We start from the raw sequence: 13,323 nt of genomic DNA, 5'->3' as shown, positions 1-13,323 counted from the left end.
ATTCCATTTAAATTATCAAATCAATAGAAGTCAGAAAGTAGTCTCAGATTTCATCAAATGCTGAATAAATTGAATAACAATATTATATAAATATTCTGACAGATAAATTCTCCAATGCCATTCAGATTGGCAGTAAGTAAATTATACCTCATGCTGAATATAGTTTGGTTACAAAGTCTATTTGGGTTTTTTAAAAGAAGATCATCCAATAGAGGTTTCCTATTCTGTAGAACAAAAAGAATTCTTTTCTTTCAAGAAGAAAATAAAAAAGGAAATCAATTGTTGAAATACAAAAAAAGTGAAGATTCTTTGACTTTTTTTTTCTTACAGAAAGAAACCAATTATGCACCTACTGACCAGCTTAACAGAACTTAAATAATTTTGCACTTATGTATTCCTTATATTACATTTACCAGGAGTTATCTCTGATATTTCTGGACTGGGGGTATGGAAAGTTTGGGGGAAGCATGTAATGAATCTTTAGCAACTAAAAAAGAAAATATAATAATAAATAATTCGGATAGAGAATTTTCATTTATTCTGAAAGCAATGCATAATAGCACAACGTGTTACTGAAACGTAGCATCATTCATTAGAATGTCTATGGCCAAAAAAAGAATTCTGATTTCTCAAGAACTTGTCAGAAATAGATTATAACAGATGAATGGCAGAGCTGCAGTGATGTATGAGATAGAAGTACACTAGGCAAAGTAAAAAAATGTGTGTGTGGGAGGGGAGGGGGCGTGGCTAAATGTCAGAGTCTACAGGAGAAAGGGAAAATAAATAGTAGATATCAGTAATTAAATATAATAAATATCAAAAAGCATTCACATCTGAAAATAACAAAAACAAAAATTCTCTTGAAACTTTGAGGTTGTAATTCAGGTTTTAATTTCTACAAAGTTGCCTTCTAAAAGTGTGAAAAAGTAAGATTTGGTACTTGTAGTATCTTTTAGCTTTCACAAAGATCAAAGAATGCTGTCTTTTGAATTTTATAAAGAAAAACCAGCATTTTTCAGTTCCTGAGACTGAGGCCAAATAGGTATGGAGCCCCATCAGTGAAGCTTCCAATTCACCTGAATATAAAAATATTAAAGTCAGTGTTTATTAAAAGTAAATACATCTTCTGATAAGACTTCCTCTATTTCATAGCCTTAAGGTATTACCGATAAAGGTACAAAAATGTTCCATAAAAAAGCTGAGTGGCATGCAAATAACTACACCACTCACCTTAGCACAAAACAAAGAAAACTAAAACCCTCTCATGGATTTGTGGCTAGCAATGAGTACAATTTACTATTCTGTCCACCGTGTCAGAGAAATGCATACAACAAACAGCTGTAATCGGAGGTCTCTCCCTTTTTTTCAGATCGTTAAAAGCTTGAAGAGCCAAATGTCATTACAATCTTAATAATTAACTAATTCTTATTGGATGAGGCAGACAAGTTGGGACATGGTAGATGGCTGGGATTTTCAAGAAAGCGCTGGATTCTGCTTATAAAACAAACCAAAACCAACGTGGGTTTTTACTCATTAGCTTAACCACAAAGGAAAACCAAAGGAAAAGCAGCCTGTATGGAAAGTGACACAGAAAAACAGGAGAGTGTGAGGAGAGGGCTGAGAAAGGCAATGAATGACTCAAATCAAAAAGCTTTTGGTGGCTTATTTGCTCTCTTGAACCTTGGCAAGAAAAGAAGTGTTTAGCAGAGCTATAGTGGTGGTTGCCATAAAATAAATACATTTTAAAAAGCTAAAACCCAAGCAATGGTTTTTAGAGAACCAGTCATCACTCTGTGTTGCCTCAGGCCACTCAAAGTCAACCTGAGTTAGCTTAAGTTTAGGCACAGATTCTGAAGTGGTGATACTTGCTGTTAGGGGAAAAGTGTGGCTATTCTTAGGTGATTAGAAGGTAGAAATCAAAGGAATATAAACCCATTAGCTTCCAAATAATTTCCCCCATTTTAAAGGGAAATGTCAAATTAAGAAATCTTTTTGCTCAAATACCTTAGAGTGATAAGAACACACTCTCCCACCTTGATTTGTATTCATGAATTTCCTCTCAGAAACCTTTTATTCCCCCAGAAACCACTAAAAGTAATTATATAGCTTATCATGAATAAATGGTAATAAACATTTGGAGACATTTTTTGATGTTTTCAAATTTTACCTTGTAACAACAGAAATAATTAGATTGGAAAAACATTTACTTAAAGTTGGTGACCCCAAATGGCAGGGGGTGGTGGTGGGATGAATTGGGAGATTGGGAATGACATATATACACTAATATGTATAAAATGGATAACTAATAAGAACCTGCTGTATAAAAAAATAAAATTAAAAAAAAATAAATAAGAAGTTGGTGACCCAAACATAGAGTAATATTTCTCGATCTGCTTGGTAATAGGTCCCTATTCAAAATGCAGCTTAAATGTAAGAGTTACTACCTTATTCTAAAGTCCTCTGGGCATAATTTTAAAATAAATGTACATGAAATCCTTCTCTCAGATAGCTGACTGTCAGAGTTCTATGGTTTACACTGTTAGGGCTCTTGAGTTTTATTAGCTATGCTTTTTTCTCCTAATAACCTCTCTGAGTTAGAATACTTCATTCCATTTCTCTGATTTGGAGACCTCACCCCTGGTCACAGCATCAACTATACTCCCTTTGCCTAATCCATAATTTCCTTCCCTCTGATATCTACAACACCTGGAAATCTCACTGCCTCTTTAAAAGGAGTCATGAGAATTCTCTCTCTGAGCAGTTACCCTTTTCTTCCTTACCCATGTCTTTGCAAAAAACAAATCATGCCCACTTAAGCAGAAAACCTCTTGCTTTAATAATCCTACCTTGTAAATACACATTAATGAAAAATCCATATTACAGTGAGAAATATATTCTTCCTAGAGCTAAGGGGTTAAAGTTTAGATGAAAATAATGAGTTGTGATGAAGTTCCCCATATACAATCTCATAAATCAACATTTCAGACTGTTGTATAGATTCTGGATAGGTGGAAAAAACAATTTGATCATTTAACATGTCCTGCAATCCTTGTGCAGGGAATTATCTCTGTTTTTAATTACATACACAGAATAACCCCTCCCTGCAAAAAAAGAAGAAGAAAAAAAGCCTCTTTTCTTCAGCAAAACATCATTAATGTCTCCTGAGCAGTAAACAGAAGTCAGTGTTCGGAAATCAGACCCAATTTAGAAAGAAGCCATAGAACATTAGGAAAATACAACCATTGCTAGTCATGCAGCCTGAGAACTGAGAAGGCCCCAAACAAGGCAGAGTTCTTAGGGGATGGAAAGACTTCTCCACTTCTCAGCTGAAAGGCTACTGTTTAGTGTGATCTTAATTCCAATCAACTTTGGCACTGGAAACTATTTCATAGTCCTAGACAAGGGAGTCCTCAATCCTTCCCACCACTCTATTTCTGTGCTTTCTCTGTGATGGTCATGAACATAATGAAACACCACACAGCTTAGAGAGATGCTATGATAATATCAGAGGAGTTGGCTATAAATGACATCATTTCATCGCAGTTTCACTCTTTTCATGGAAAGTTGTATCAAATACCAAGATGCAAATCAGTAGTTCTTGCTCCAAAGAGTGGCATAAAATAATTTTTCAACCCTACTTTTGGAGTATCAAAATAAAGCTCAGGGTAATTACCAGGTTTGGTGTGTGTCACTTCTGGACTGAGAGGGATTTTAGGTTTCAAAGAAATAAACTGTGTTTTACTGGGAGCTGGAAAAATAAAGAAACAAAATAATCAACAAATCAATAATTAGGCATTTCAGTGTCTAAAACCGCAAAAGGAAAACCTATACCTCAAGTGCTATAAACCCATCATCTTGGATGATTTTGCATTCTATTAAAATAATATTTCACAGAGCACCATTTAATGAAAATACGGTAATAAATTTTCATCTTTTTGAAAAAGAATTTCAAGAGAAATAGCATTGTCATTAGTCACCACAACTACCCAAAGACAGTGATTTTAACCCATGATTAGAAAACCAAAATCAGTGTACTGATTTTGCACCTTATTTCACATTTCTCAGCCACATCTAAATCTTTAAGCACCAGAAAAGAGAAATGTTTTAAAATTAATATTTACTGATAGGTATAATGTTATGATCTACGGCATAAAGAAATTTTACTAATGCCATAACAGAAAGTTGTTTTTCCAAATGAAGTTGAACTTGAGGGCCTTACTCAAAAAAATGGAGAACTGTGTATAAGACGCAGCTTTAAAAACAATGGTTGCATAGAAGATGAGAAATCATCAGTGGTTTAACGGCTCTCCAAGGTACAGGATGATGTCTAAATGCTGAGTTCACATCAACCACCACGTGGCCAGCTATCCAAAACCATGAAAGTCATGGAGTTGATGTGCACTATGAGATAATTTAGTACTGCTGAAATGATCCAATTAGAACAGTGATTGAGACATTACATAAAAGCTGGCATACTGGACTTTCCGTGGTGAAATGAAGTAACATATTTACTAAGGACATATTGTTACCCAGTGTTGTCCGTGTAGGTTCAGGGCTTTTAGAAATTTTAGATGTAATTGTTCCAGGACTTGTGGTTCTTTCTGGTGGTGGAAAGGAAAAAAAAAAAAAAATTAAAATATTCTAGAGACAATAAAAAAAAAACAATCCTCCAAAGAGGAACTGAATGACCCTTTTAAAATCCTGTCATATTTAGTCAGTGTTTACAAAGTATGCAGTGAGTAAAAGTTTGGGGAAAGAATTTTAAAATTCAGTCATAATAGTATAGCTATAAAAAAAATTGTAATAAGCAATGGAATAATCAAAGCCTGGTTTGTGGAGCATGATTCTGAGTGTACTCTTTGACAATGAAGACTATCACATCCAGGTTGATAAACTACCTTTACCTCAAACTCTGTGCCATAATATATGTTGTTCCCCTCTCCTTTTCCTCTAAACCCTACACATATTCTGAGGCTTACATCCTCAACTCTAACTTTCTTTTTCTGAGCTTCCACACAGTATTATAGTTTCACAAGCAGGTTGTATAATCTTACATTGCTCTCATTGTTCATGATATAATCTTAAAAAAAAAAAATACAAGCAATTGGAAAGCCAGAGTCATGTCTTCTGCATCTCAGCCATCGCCCTAGTGCCAAACTGAAAACATAGTAGTAGGCAACGAAAACGGGAACTGTCTGCCTAATAACACTTAAACTTAGATGCATGCCAGGAAAATAAATTACAGGATAAATCACTGTGACACTAGGACTTGTTTCTATGTTTATACCAAAATTTGCATGCAAGAACATCAGTCACTAAAATTGATCTAACAAGAAACAGCAGCATATTACTTAGAAATGTGGAGGTAAATACAAAAGAAACATGCTAAAGAATTGGAGAATGGGTCTCAAGGGTAGAATAGGGTAGGGCAGTAGACTCCTCTTGTTCAATCTAAGCCTTGTAGTACTTAAAAAAAAATCTTTACGTATTACTTTGATTAAAGAAGAGTATTTCCCAGAAAAAAAAGAACATCATTCACATAATTTTCAATTAAGATCTTATTGAAAATGTTTGATCCTTGTTATTTTGCATTAATTATTCATCTTCAGTCAATTCCAAATTTTACAGAGAATGTTTAATCTATAGAATTGTTTCTTTTTATAAGTAGATGGACATTATCTATTTGGAATTAAATATCCTGAAAGGTTAAAGAGACAGTTATTTACCAGGTTTAGTTCTTGGTGTTTTGGGCCTGAAGCATCGTTTAGGTGTAGAAGGGACAGATGTAGTTTGCAGGGGAGCTGAAAGAAGATTTAATGCAGCTTTGATAAATGGTATTTCCCAGGGGTCAATCAGGTTGTAACTGTAAACTTGTAAACTTCCTGAGGGCAAGAACTGCTTTTTATTTCTTTGTATCCCTAGAATGCCCAGCACTGTGTTTTATACACAGTAGGTGCTCAATGAGTAAGTGTTGATTGAGTCAAAAGAAATTAAATGTCTATATGAGAATTGAAGGTACATTGTTCACTTAACTGTACTGGAAAGGGAGGACCCTTGTGGGATTTAAGAACACAAGGTACAGTTAAGAACTCAAAAGGTGATTTACCGAACAGCACGGGAGAAGCACAAATATTTGAGATTTAGAGAGTGGAAGGTTCAGAGCTTCTTTAATTCTACATCTCACTACTAACCTCCCCAGGAGTTAACGAACTTCATTATTCCAATAACTTTCTATTATAGAATATATGTTGTTTTACTCTCTTATTCATCTTTCTTTATCGTATCCAGGATTGCAGAGCCTACTTGGTGCTCTGTATACTTAGGCTACTTTGAGAAAAATAGTCTGACCAAGTGGTATCTAAATATGCTAATTGAAGGGAATGTATTTTAAAATAATTATTATCTATAATTTTGCTGCTATTTTCCAGTGGCAAATTTGAAAGAAGTATAGGGAATAACAAGAAGAAAGGGAATAATACTTCAAAATAATGTATGCAAAGATTGAATTTTTATGTCATACACCTGAAACTGATATAATGTTATCTATTAATTTTACCTCAATTAAAAAAATACAGAGATACCAAGATTATGAAAATTCTTCGAGGATTATCACAAGACTAAGTAGAACAGATAACCCAGTTCTTTGAAGAATTTCATGGTAGAGAATGAAGGGAAATGTTTACTACTGAAAATATTCTGAAAAGGCCAATACATGACTGATTCTTTTTGTCACTTTATCCATTCTTTCAAAGTACACAACTATACAGATATCATTAGTTACCAGGTGTTGTAGGTTGCATTTCAGGACTGGTAAAGATTTCCAGTTTTTGAGGAACGAATGGTGTTTCACTCGGAGCTGAAAACACAAACACCCCATCCCACCAAATAATTCCAGTTAAAATGAGGTATTTTAAGAGTTTCAGCATGCTTTTAGATGGTGTTACAAAGCACATGCTACAAGGACATGATTAAGGATGAAAAATGCATGAATGTTGTCTTGAAAGCTGGTGGATGAAATGATAATTTAAAGTGGAGAAAAGGTCAGAATGAAATTGTTCAGTAGCTGACTCCAGGCAGACTCAATGCATGGAAGAGAGGTGATACAGGCCACAAACACACGAGATGGGAAGATATGGATGATGAAGATGTCCATGCAGTTTTCAAAGCTTTTCATTCCTTTAAGGATGGAAAAAATATCATCTATTACAGTTTAAAAAGAAAAAAGAGAGGGAGAGCCCAAAATGGAACATAAGATGCCTGCATTACAGGAAAAAATATATATTATATTCAGAAATAGGAAAGAAATAAATGATTAGATGTGATGGAATTAAATGGTCATTTGGAAGAAAGGCATTTACATGAATTTTCTTTCGATGGAAATCAAAGCACAATTTTTCTGTTAAAAACATTACCCAGTGTTGCCCTTGGCTGTTCAAGAGTTCTAGAAGTTTTAGATGGGACAGAATCCAGAAATGGAACGCTTGTTGCTGTTGGAATAAATGTCAACATTTTTAAAAGCAGTAGAGGGCCCCAGGAATAAAATACAAATTCCAGAGTAATAAATTACGCCTCAAATGGGGAAAAATATCAAGAGCACTTGAGAGATTGCTGACCAACATTTTAAAAGTAGTGATTCATTAGGAGTTGAAGATGAGCTCATTTTTAAAAACATGCAAACTTCAAATGTTAAACCATGATAAAACAATGTTTCATATATTGAACTGTTTTCAAGTGGTTTTTCTGGTTCCTTCCCTCTGTTTCTTAAACTGCTAGCTGAATCTACTCTTAGCATTCTATTTCATTTCTTAAAATTTTCTGCTGCTGTTTAAAATTATTTGCCTTTATTTATCATGGCACCAATAGAGCTAAGATAAGGCTACACACACACACACAAATACCAGACATACGTCTTTGTGTGGCAGAGACCAGTATTATTTACTTTGAATCTCCTGCAGTACCTAGTTTAGTAAGTGCTCAATAAATACTTGCTAGAAGGAACTATTGGACTGAATTAAACTCACTGTAGATAGATCAGTAAGTGAATGCCAAAGGTTAGACCCAGCTGAACTTCTATAGACAAATGAGTGACATGATTGCTCTAGAGACGGATTTCTCACCTTGGCACTATTGCCCTTTAGGACTGGATGACTCTTTAGTGTGGGAGCTGTCCTGTGCATTGCAGGGGTTTAGCAGCATCCCTGGCCTCTACCCACTAGATGTCAGTAATACCTTCCCAGGATACCAAAAGTATATCTAGCTATGGCCGAATGTTTCCTCAGGGGGAAGGGAGCAAAATCACCCCCACTGGAGAACTACTACACCAGGGAAAACTAAGAATCTAAAAGCTTTTTAGAATGACTCTGAACAACAGAGAGATAGGCCATTATTTTTACTGTGCCTCAGTGGCAACCTAATCTATCTGCATCTCCCACATGTGGCAGAGTTTATTTACTGATGGATGTGAAGAAATAATCATTCAGTGGGAGAGGTGGGTAGAATTCATCTCCCTGACACAGATTGTCATGTCTCTCCTGTGGAGCTCTAGAGAGCGCACCTTTTCATTCTGAAAAAATGAAAGGGAGAACTAGGTGCAGTATTGTCAGAATACCTGGCATCCAAAAAAAGAATTGAGAGGCTGGGTGTACCTGTGTGGGGCTCTGATATTTCAGGCTCATCTGATGTTGTAGGGCTTGAGAAAACATCATAAGTGGCTTTTAAAAGAAAAGGTAAAACAAAAAAGAAGATGTTAATTTTAATTTTAAAAGATTTCATGACATATTTTAATGCTGGCTGAAAGAGGACATTTTCATGTAGGTGTTAGTGAGCTTTGGCTGTGGGCTACTGGTCATGTCAGCAACGTGTAAGCAATCACTAATAGACTTGCCTCTAGTCCTTCTTGCCCTGAACTAAAGGCCTTTATGCAGTGAGCCCTGACACTGACCCCTAGGGTGATGTGAGCATAGTGCTATTTACAAGGAAGTCGTGCCAGCTGTAAATCAAACAGCTTCAAAGAGTACAAACACAAATGAAATCAGATGGCAATTTGAGATTTCCAAAGAAGGAAACAGCAGTCACACTGAGGTAATTTGCACAAAGACGACAGCTTGGTCTTTATACTTAGTAAAAGTTACCATCATGATGTCTGGATAGTACTTTACAGTTTGCACAGCACTTTGCAGGTTGCACAGCACTTTATAGTTTGCACAGCGTTTTCTCATATATCAACTTATTTAACTCTCTTAATATCCCTGAGAAATAGGTGAGGTAGACATTAGCCCCATGTTATAGACAATGGGGTAGTATCTCCATTTTCTAGATGATAAAATTGAGATTCACTGAGGAGAGGACATTTGCTAGTGGTCACGCACTGGGACTGTCAAATTCGACATATTTCCCATTCCATTTGCAGGGCCAGGAATGGCAGAGTTAAGACCAGCCCCTTCCTCCTGTACCATCCTTCCTGTCATTTTACCTAGAGGCAGCTTTCTACATTCCTCCACGGAGCCAAGAGCCCATCTATAATCTAGGTGGGTTTAAAGATAAGTTTTATATTCTACATAAAGAAAAGTAGGGTGACCTTAAAAATACAGGTTGATTTTAATGTAGGGATAATTTTCACGTTCACTTAAGAATTGAATTTGCAAGCAAAAACAGCATCAAAATTAGAAAGTTCCCATTTCTGTACTAAGAGCCATCACCATGGTAACGAGAGGTATAGAGGAAGGAAGCATGAACTGTCAGGAGGCAGGTGTCACTTCCCTTGCCCATTGAAAGTGGCTGTACAGAAATAAATGATAAAGGCAGGAGCTCATGGGAAAATTTACACATTGGGGTTACTTGTAATTTAGTGACAATGTAATGATACTGAACCGTTGCTAGTTGAAGCTGTAGGGAAGCTAAGATCAGACCATGCAACACAGTCTGATATGCAGAGAGGGTAATTATATTGCACTGCATACAAAAGAGGCAGGAAATATATTTCAGTTTGTGAAGGTGAATCTACTGCTTTGCAAAATCTTCAAAAACAGAAAGAATATTATGAGTTAAAATATGCAAATATCCCAAGAATAAATTTATTACCTGACAATGTAAAGTTTTCTTTAGTCTAGCTACAGTTTTAAAGGGTTAGATAAGAATGACTCATTTTTTTAAAGGACAAAAATGTTGGCAGCTGCTGATCTTAGGTTCACTTTAAGCCAATTTCAAATCATGGATCCAGCAAAGTCAGCTCCCTCTAACTACTAGACAAATCAGGAAAATTTAACAACTTGTATTTAAACCTCTTGTACTAGGTAAGAAATTGTCAATTAATAGCTGACTTATTTATATTTTATATTGTTGCTTTTGAAAAACACCATACTGTCTTTATGTTATCCTAACTCCCAAATTTCCCTTCCATCTAGTGACATTGGACCAACTTTCTTATATTCTTGTACTCTATTCTAAGAGATGATATTTATTCACCCTCTTTCTACTTCTTTTCCATATTAACAAGGCCCTTCCATCCTGGAGGTTCCAAGCCAGGCCTCCATCTTCCCTCAAGTTATTCCCAGAAGACACTGTCCTGGGGAAAGAAGCCCTCCTTCCATCATCCTCTGGCAACTGTGACTCACATCTGAAATTTCCCAACTGTCAAGGACCTCTTACTTCCAAACATTTTCTCAAATATAATTAAGATTAAAATCACATGTTTGCCAGTAGGTTTGGTCCCTGATATTTCTATTTCTGGAGTTTCTGATAGCTGAGTGCTAAAAACACAAAAACACCACTTGCTGGAAGTTTTATGTTGTTTGGGCAGCTCTGAGAAGCACACTACTACCTCATTTCATGGGTTAAACAAGAGTTTTTGACTCTGAAGTAATGGATGTAAGAGGATAGAACAGGGCGGAAACTGGAGTTCTCCAAAAATCAACCACTCTTGACTTCTTTACAAAACTCTTGATACAAACAGATGGAAAGACGTACCATGTTCTTGGATTGGAAGAATCAATATTGTGAAAATGACTATACTACCCAAAGCAATCTACAGATTCAATGCAATCCCTGTCAAACTACCAATGGCATTTTTCACAGAATTAGAACAAAAATTTCACAATCTGTATGGAAACACAAAAGACCCCGAATAGCCAAAGCAGTCTTGAGGGAAAAAAACAGAGCTGAAGGAATCAGGCTCCCAAACTTCAGACTAAACTACAAAGCTACAGTAATCAAGACAATATGGTACGGGCACAAAAACAGAAATATAGATCAATGGAACAGGATAGAAAGCCCAGAGATAAACCCACGGACATATGGTCAACTAATCTATGACAAAGGAGGCAAGGATATACAATGGAGAAAAGACAGTCTCTTCAATAAGTGGTGATGGGAGAACTGGACAGCTACATGTAAAAGAATGAAATTAGAACACTCCTTAACACCATACATAAAAATAAACTCACAATGGATTAGAGGCCTAAATGTAAGACCAGACACTATAAAAATCTTAGAGGAAAACACTCTTTGACATAAATCACAGCAAGATCTTTTTTGGGTTTTTTTTTTTGTTTTTTGTTTTTTTGCAGTATGCGGGCCTCTCACTGCTGTGGCCTCTCTCGCTGTGGAGCACAGGCTCCGGACGCACAGGCCCAGTGGCCATGGCTCACGGGCCCAGCCGCTCCGCGGCATGCGGGATCCTCCTGGACCGGGGCATGAACCCGCGTCCCCTGCATCGGCAGGCGGACTCCCAACAACTGAGCCACCAGGGAAGCCCACAGCAAGATCTTTTTTGATCCACCTTCTAGAGTAAGGGAAATAAAAACAAAAATAAACAAATGGGACCTAATGAAACTTCAAAGCTTTTGCACAGCAGAGGGAACTACAAACAAGATGAAAAGACAACCCTCAGAATGGGAGAAAATATTTGCAAATGAATCAAGAGACAAAGGATTATCTCCAAAATATATAAACAGCTCATGCAGTTCAATATTAAAAAAACAAATAACCCAATCCAAAAATGGGCAGAAGACCTAAATAGACATTTCTCCAAAGAAGACATACAGATGGCCAAGAAGCACATGAAAAGCTGCTCAATGCCACTAATTGTTAGAGAAATGCAAATCAAAACTACAATGAGGTATCACCTCACACCAGCTAGAATGGGCATCATCAGAAAATCTACAAACAACAAAGGCTGGAGAGGGTGTGGAGAAAAGGGAACACTCTTGCACTGTTAGTGGGAATGTAAATTGATACAGCCACTATGGAGAACAGTATGGAGTTTCCTTAAAAAACTAAGAATAGAATTACCATATGACCCAGCAATCCCACTACTGGGCTTATATCCAGAGAAAACCATAATTCAAAAAGACACATGCACCCCAATGTTCATTGCAGCTCTATTTACAATAGCCAGGACATGGAAGCAACCTAAATGCCCTTCGACAGATGAATGGATAAAGAAGATGTGGTACATATATACAATGGAATATTACTCAGCCATAAAAAGGAACAAAATTGGGTCATTTGTAGAGATGTGGATGGATCTAGAGACTGTCATGCAGAGTGAAGTAAGTCAGAAAGAGAAAAACAAATATCGTATATTAATGCATATATGTGGAACCTAGAAAAATGGTACAGATGTTGGTTTGCAGGGCCGAAATTGAGACACAGATGCAGAGAACAAACGTATGGACACCAAGGGGGGAAAGTGGTGGGGGGAGGGGTGGTGGTGTGATGAATTGGGAGATTGGGATTGACCTATATACACCAACATGTATAAAATGGATAACTAATAAAAACCTGCTGTATAAAAAAATAAATAAAATTTAAAAAAAACCCAAACAAAAACTCCCACAAAACTCTTGTAAATATACTTCTTTTTATACCAGAAAGAAACACAGGAAATGCTTAGGTATCCCTGGTTTTTAAAGGGCTTTTCCAGCTATAAAATTGATAAATAGCTAAGAGGGGTAAACCCTTCTATTTTTTAGACTCTACATGCCATCATGCATTATTGTTTAGAGGCAAACATCTTCTGTCACCAAAGTTTACTTTAGTGGGTGACATTCTCCAGCCATTTGTCATTAAGTCTCGCATTCACAGAATATAAATGGGACCAAAATTTGTAGGAGAAGTCTAAGGCTAGTAAAATACGCAGTTCAATTCAAAGGCTATAAAAAGCAATTTTAGTTTCTTTCAAAAAACAGTAATGGCTTATAATCATGATAACTAAATTTTATTTTTATATTTTTCAGAGAAAAAAATAATATGAAATAAGCCACACTACAATTTTCTCATTTGTTTATAACTTCCTAAAACTACATTGCTAAATTATGTTTGGTT

At 36.2% G+C, this 13,323-nt stretch overlaps 1 protein-coding gene across 12 annotated transcripts in view; it reads right to left on the bottom strand.

Annotated features, from left to right (window-relative positions):
• The window catches only part of ABI3BP (ABI family member 3 binding protein), a 252,995-nt gene that overhangs the window by 104,801 nt on the left and 134,871 nt on the right, over positions 1–13,323 (bottom strand). For 11 of the 12 annotated variants that reach the window (XM_082624917.1, XM_082624921.1, XM_082624922.1 and 8 more), the window contains 6 exons: positions 8,646–8,711; positions 7,413–7,487; positions 6,782–6,856; positions 5,727–5,801; positions 4,530–4,601; positions 3,674–3,748 (listed from right to left, as the gene is read on the bottom strand). The exons of the other annotated variant lie outside the window; for it this stretch is intronic. In XM_082624917.1, the coding sequence (XP_082481043.1) occupies positions 3,674–3,748; positions 4,530–4,601; positions 5,727–5,801; positions 6,782–6,856; positions 7,413–7,487; positions 8,646–8,711 (438 nt within the window). The remainder of the gene's footprint in view (positions 1–3,673; positions 3,749–4,529; positions 4,602–5,726; positions 5,802–6,781; positions 6,857–7,412; positions 7,488–8,645; positions 8,712–13,323) is intronic. 12 annotated transcript variants of the gene reach the window in all.

The sequence above is a fragment of the Mesoplodon mirus genome (assembly GCF_964341445.2).
Source record: "Mesoplodon mirus genome assembly, chromosome: 6".
NCBI classification, from domain to species: Eukaryota; Metazoa; Chordata; class Mammalia; order Artiodactyla; family Ziphiidae; genus Mesoplodon; species Mesoplodon mirus.
This window is presented reverse-complemented; position numbering and strand designations above follow the sequence as displayed.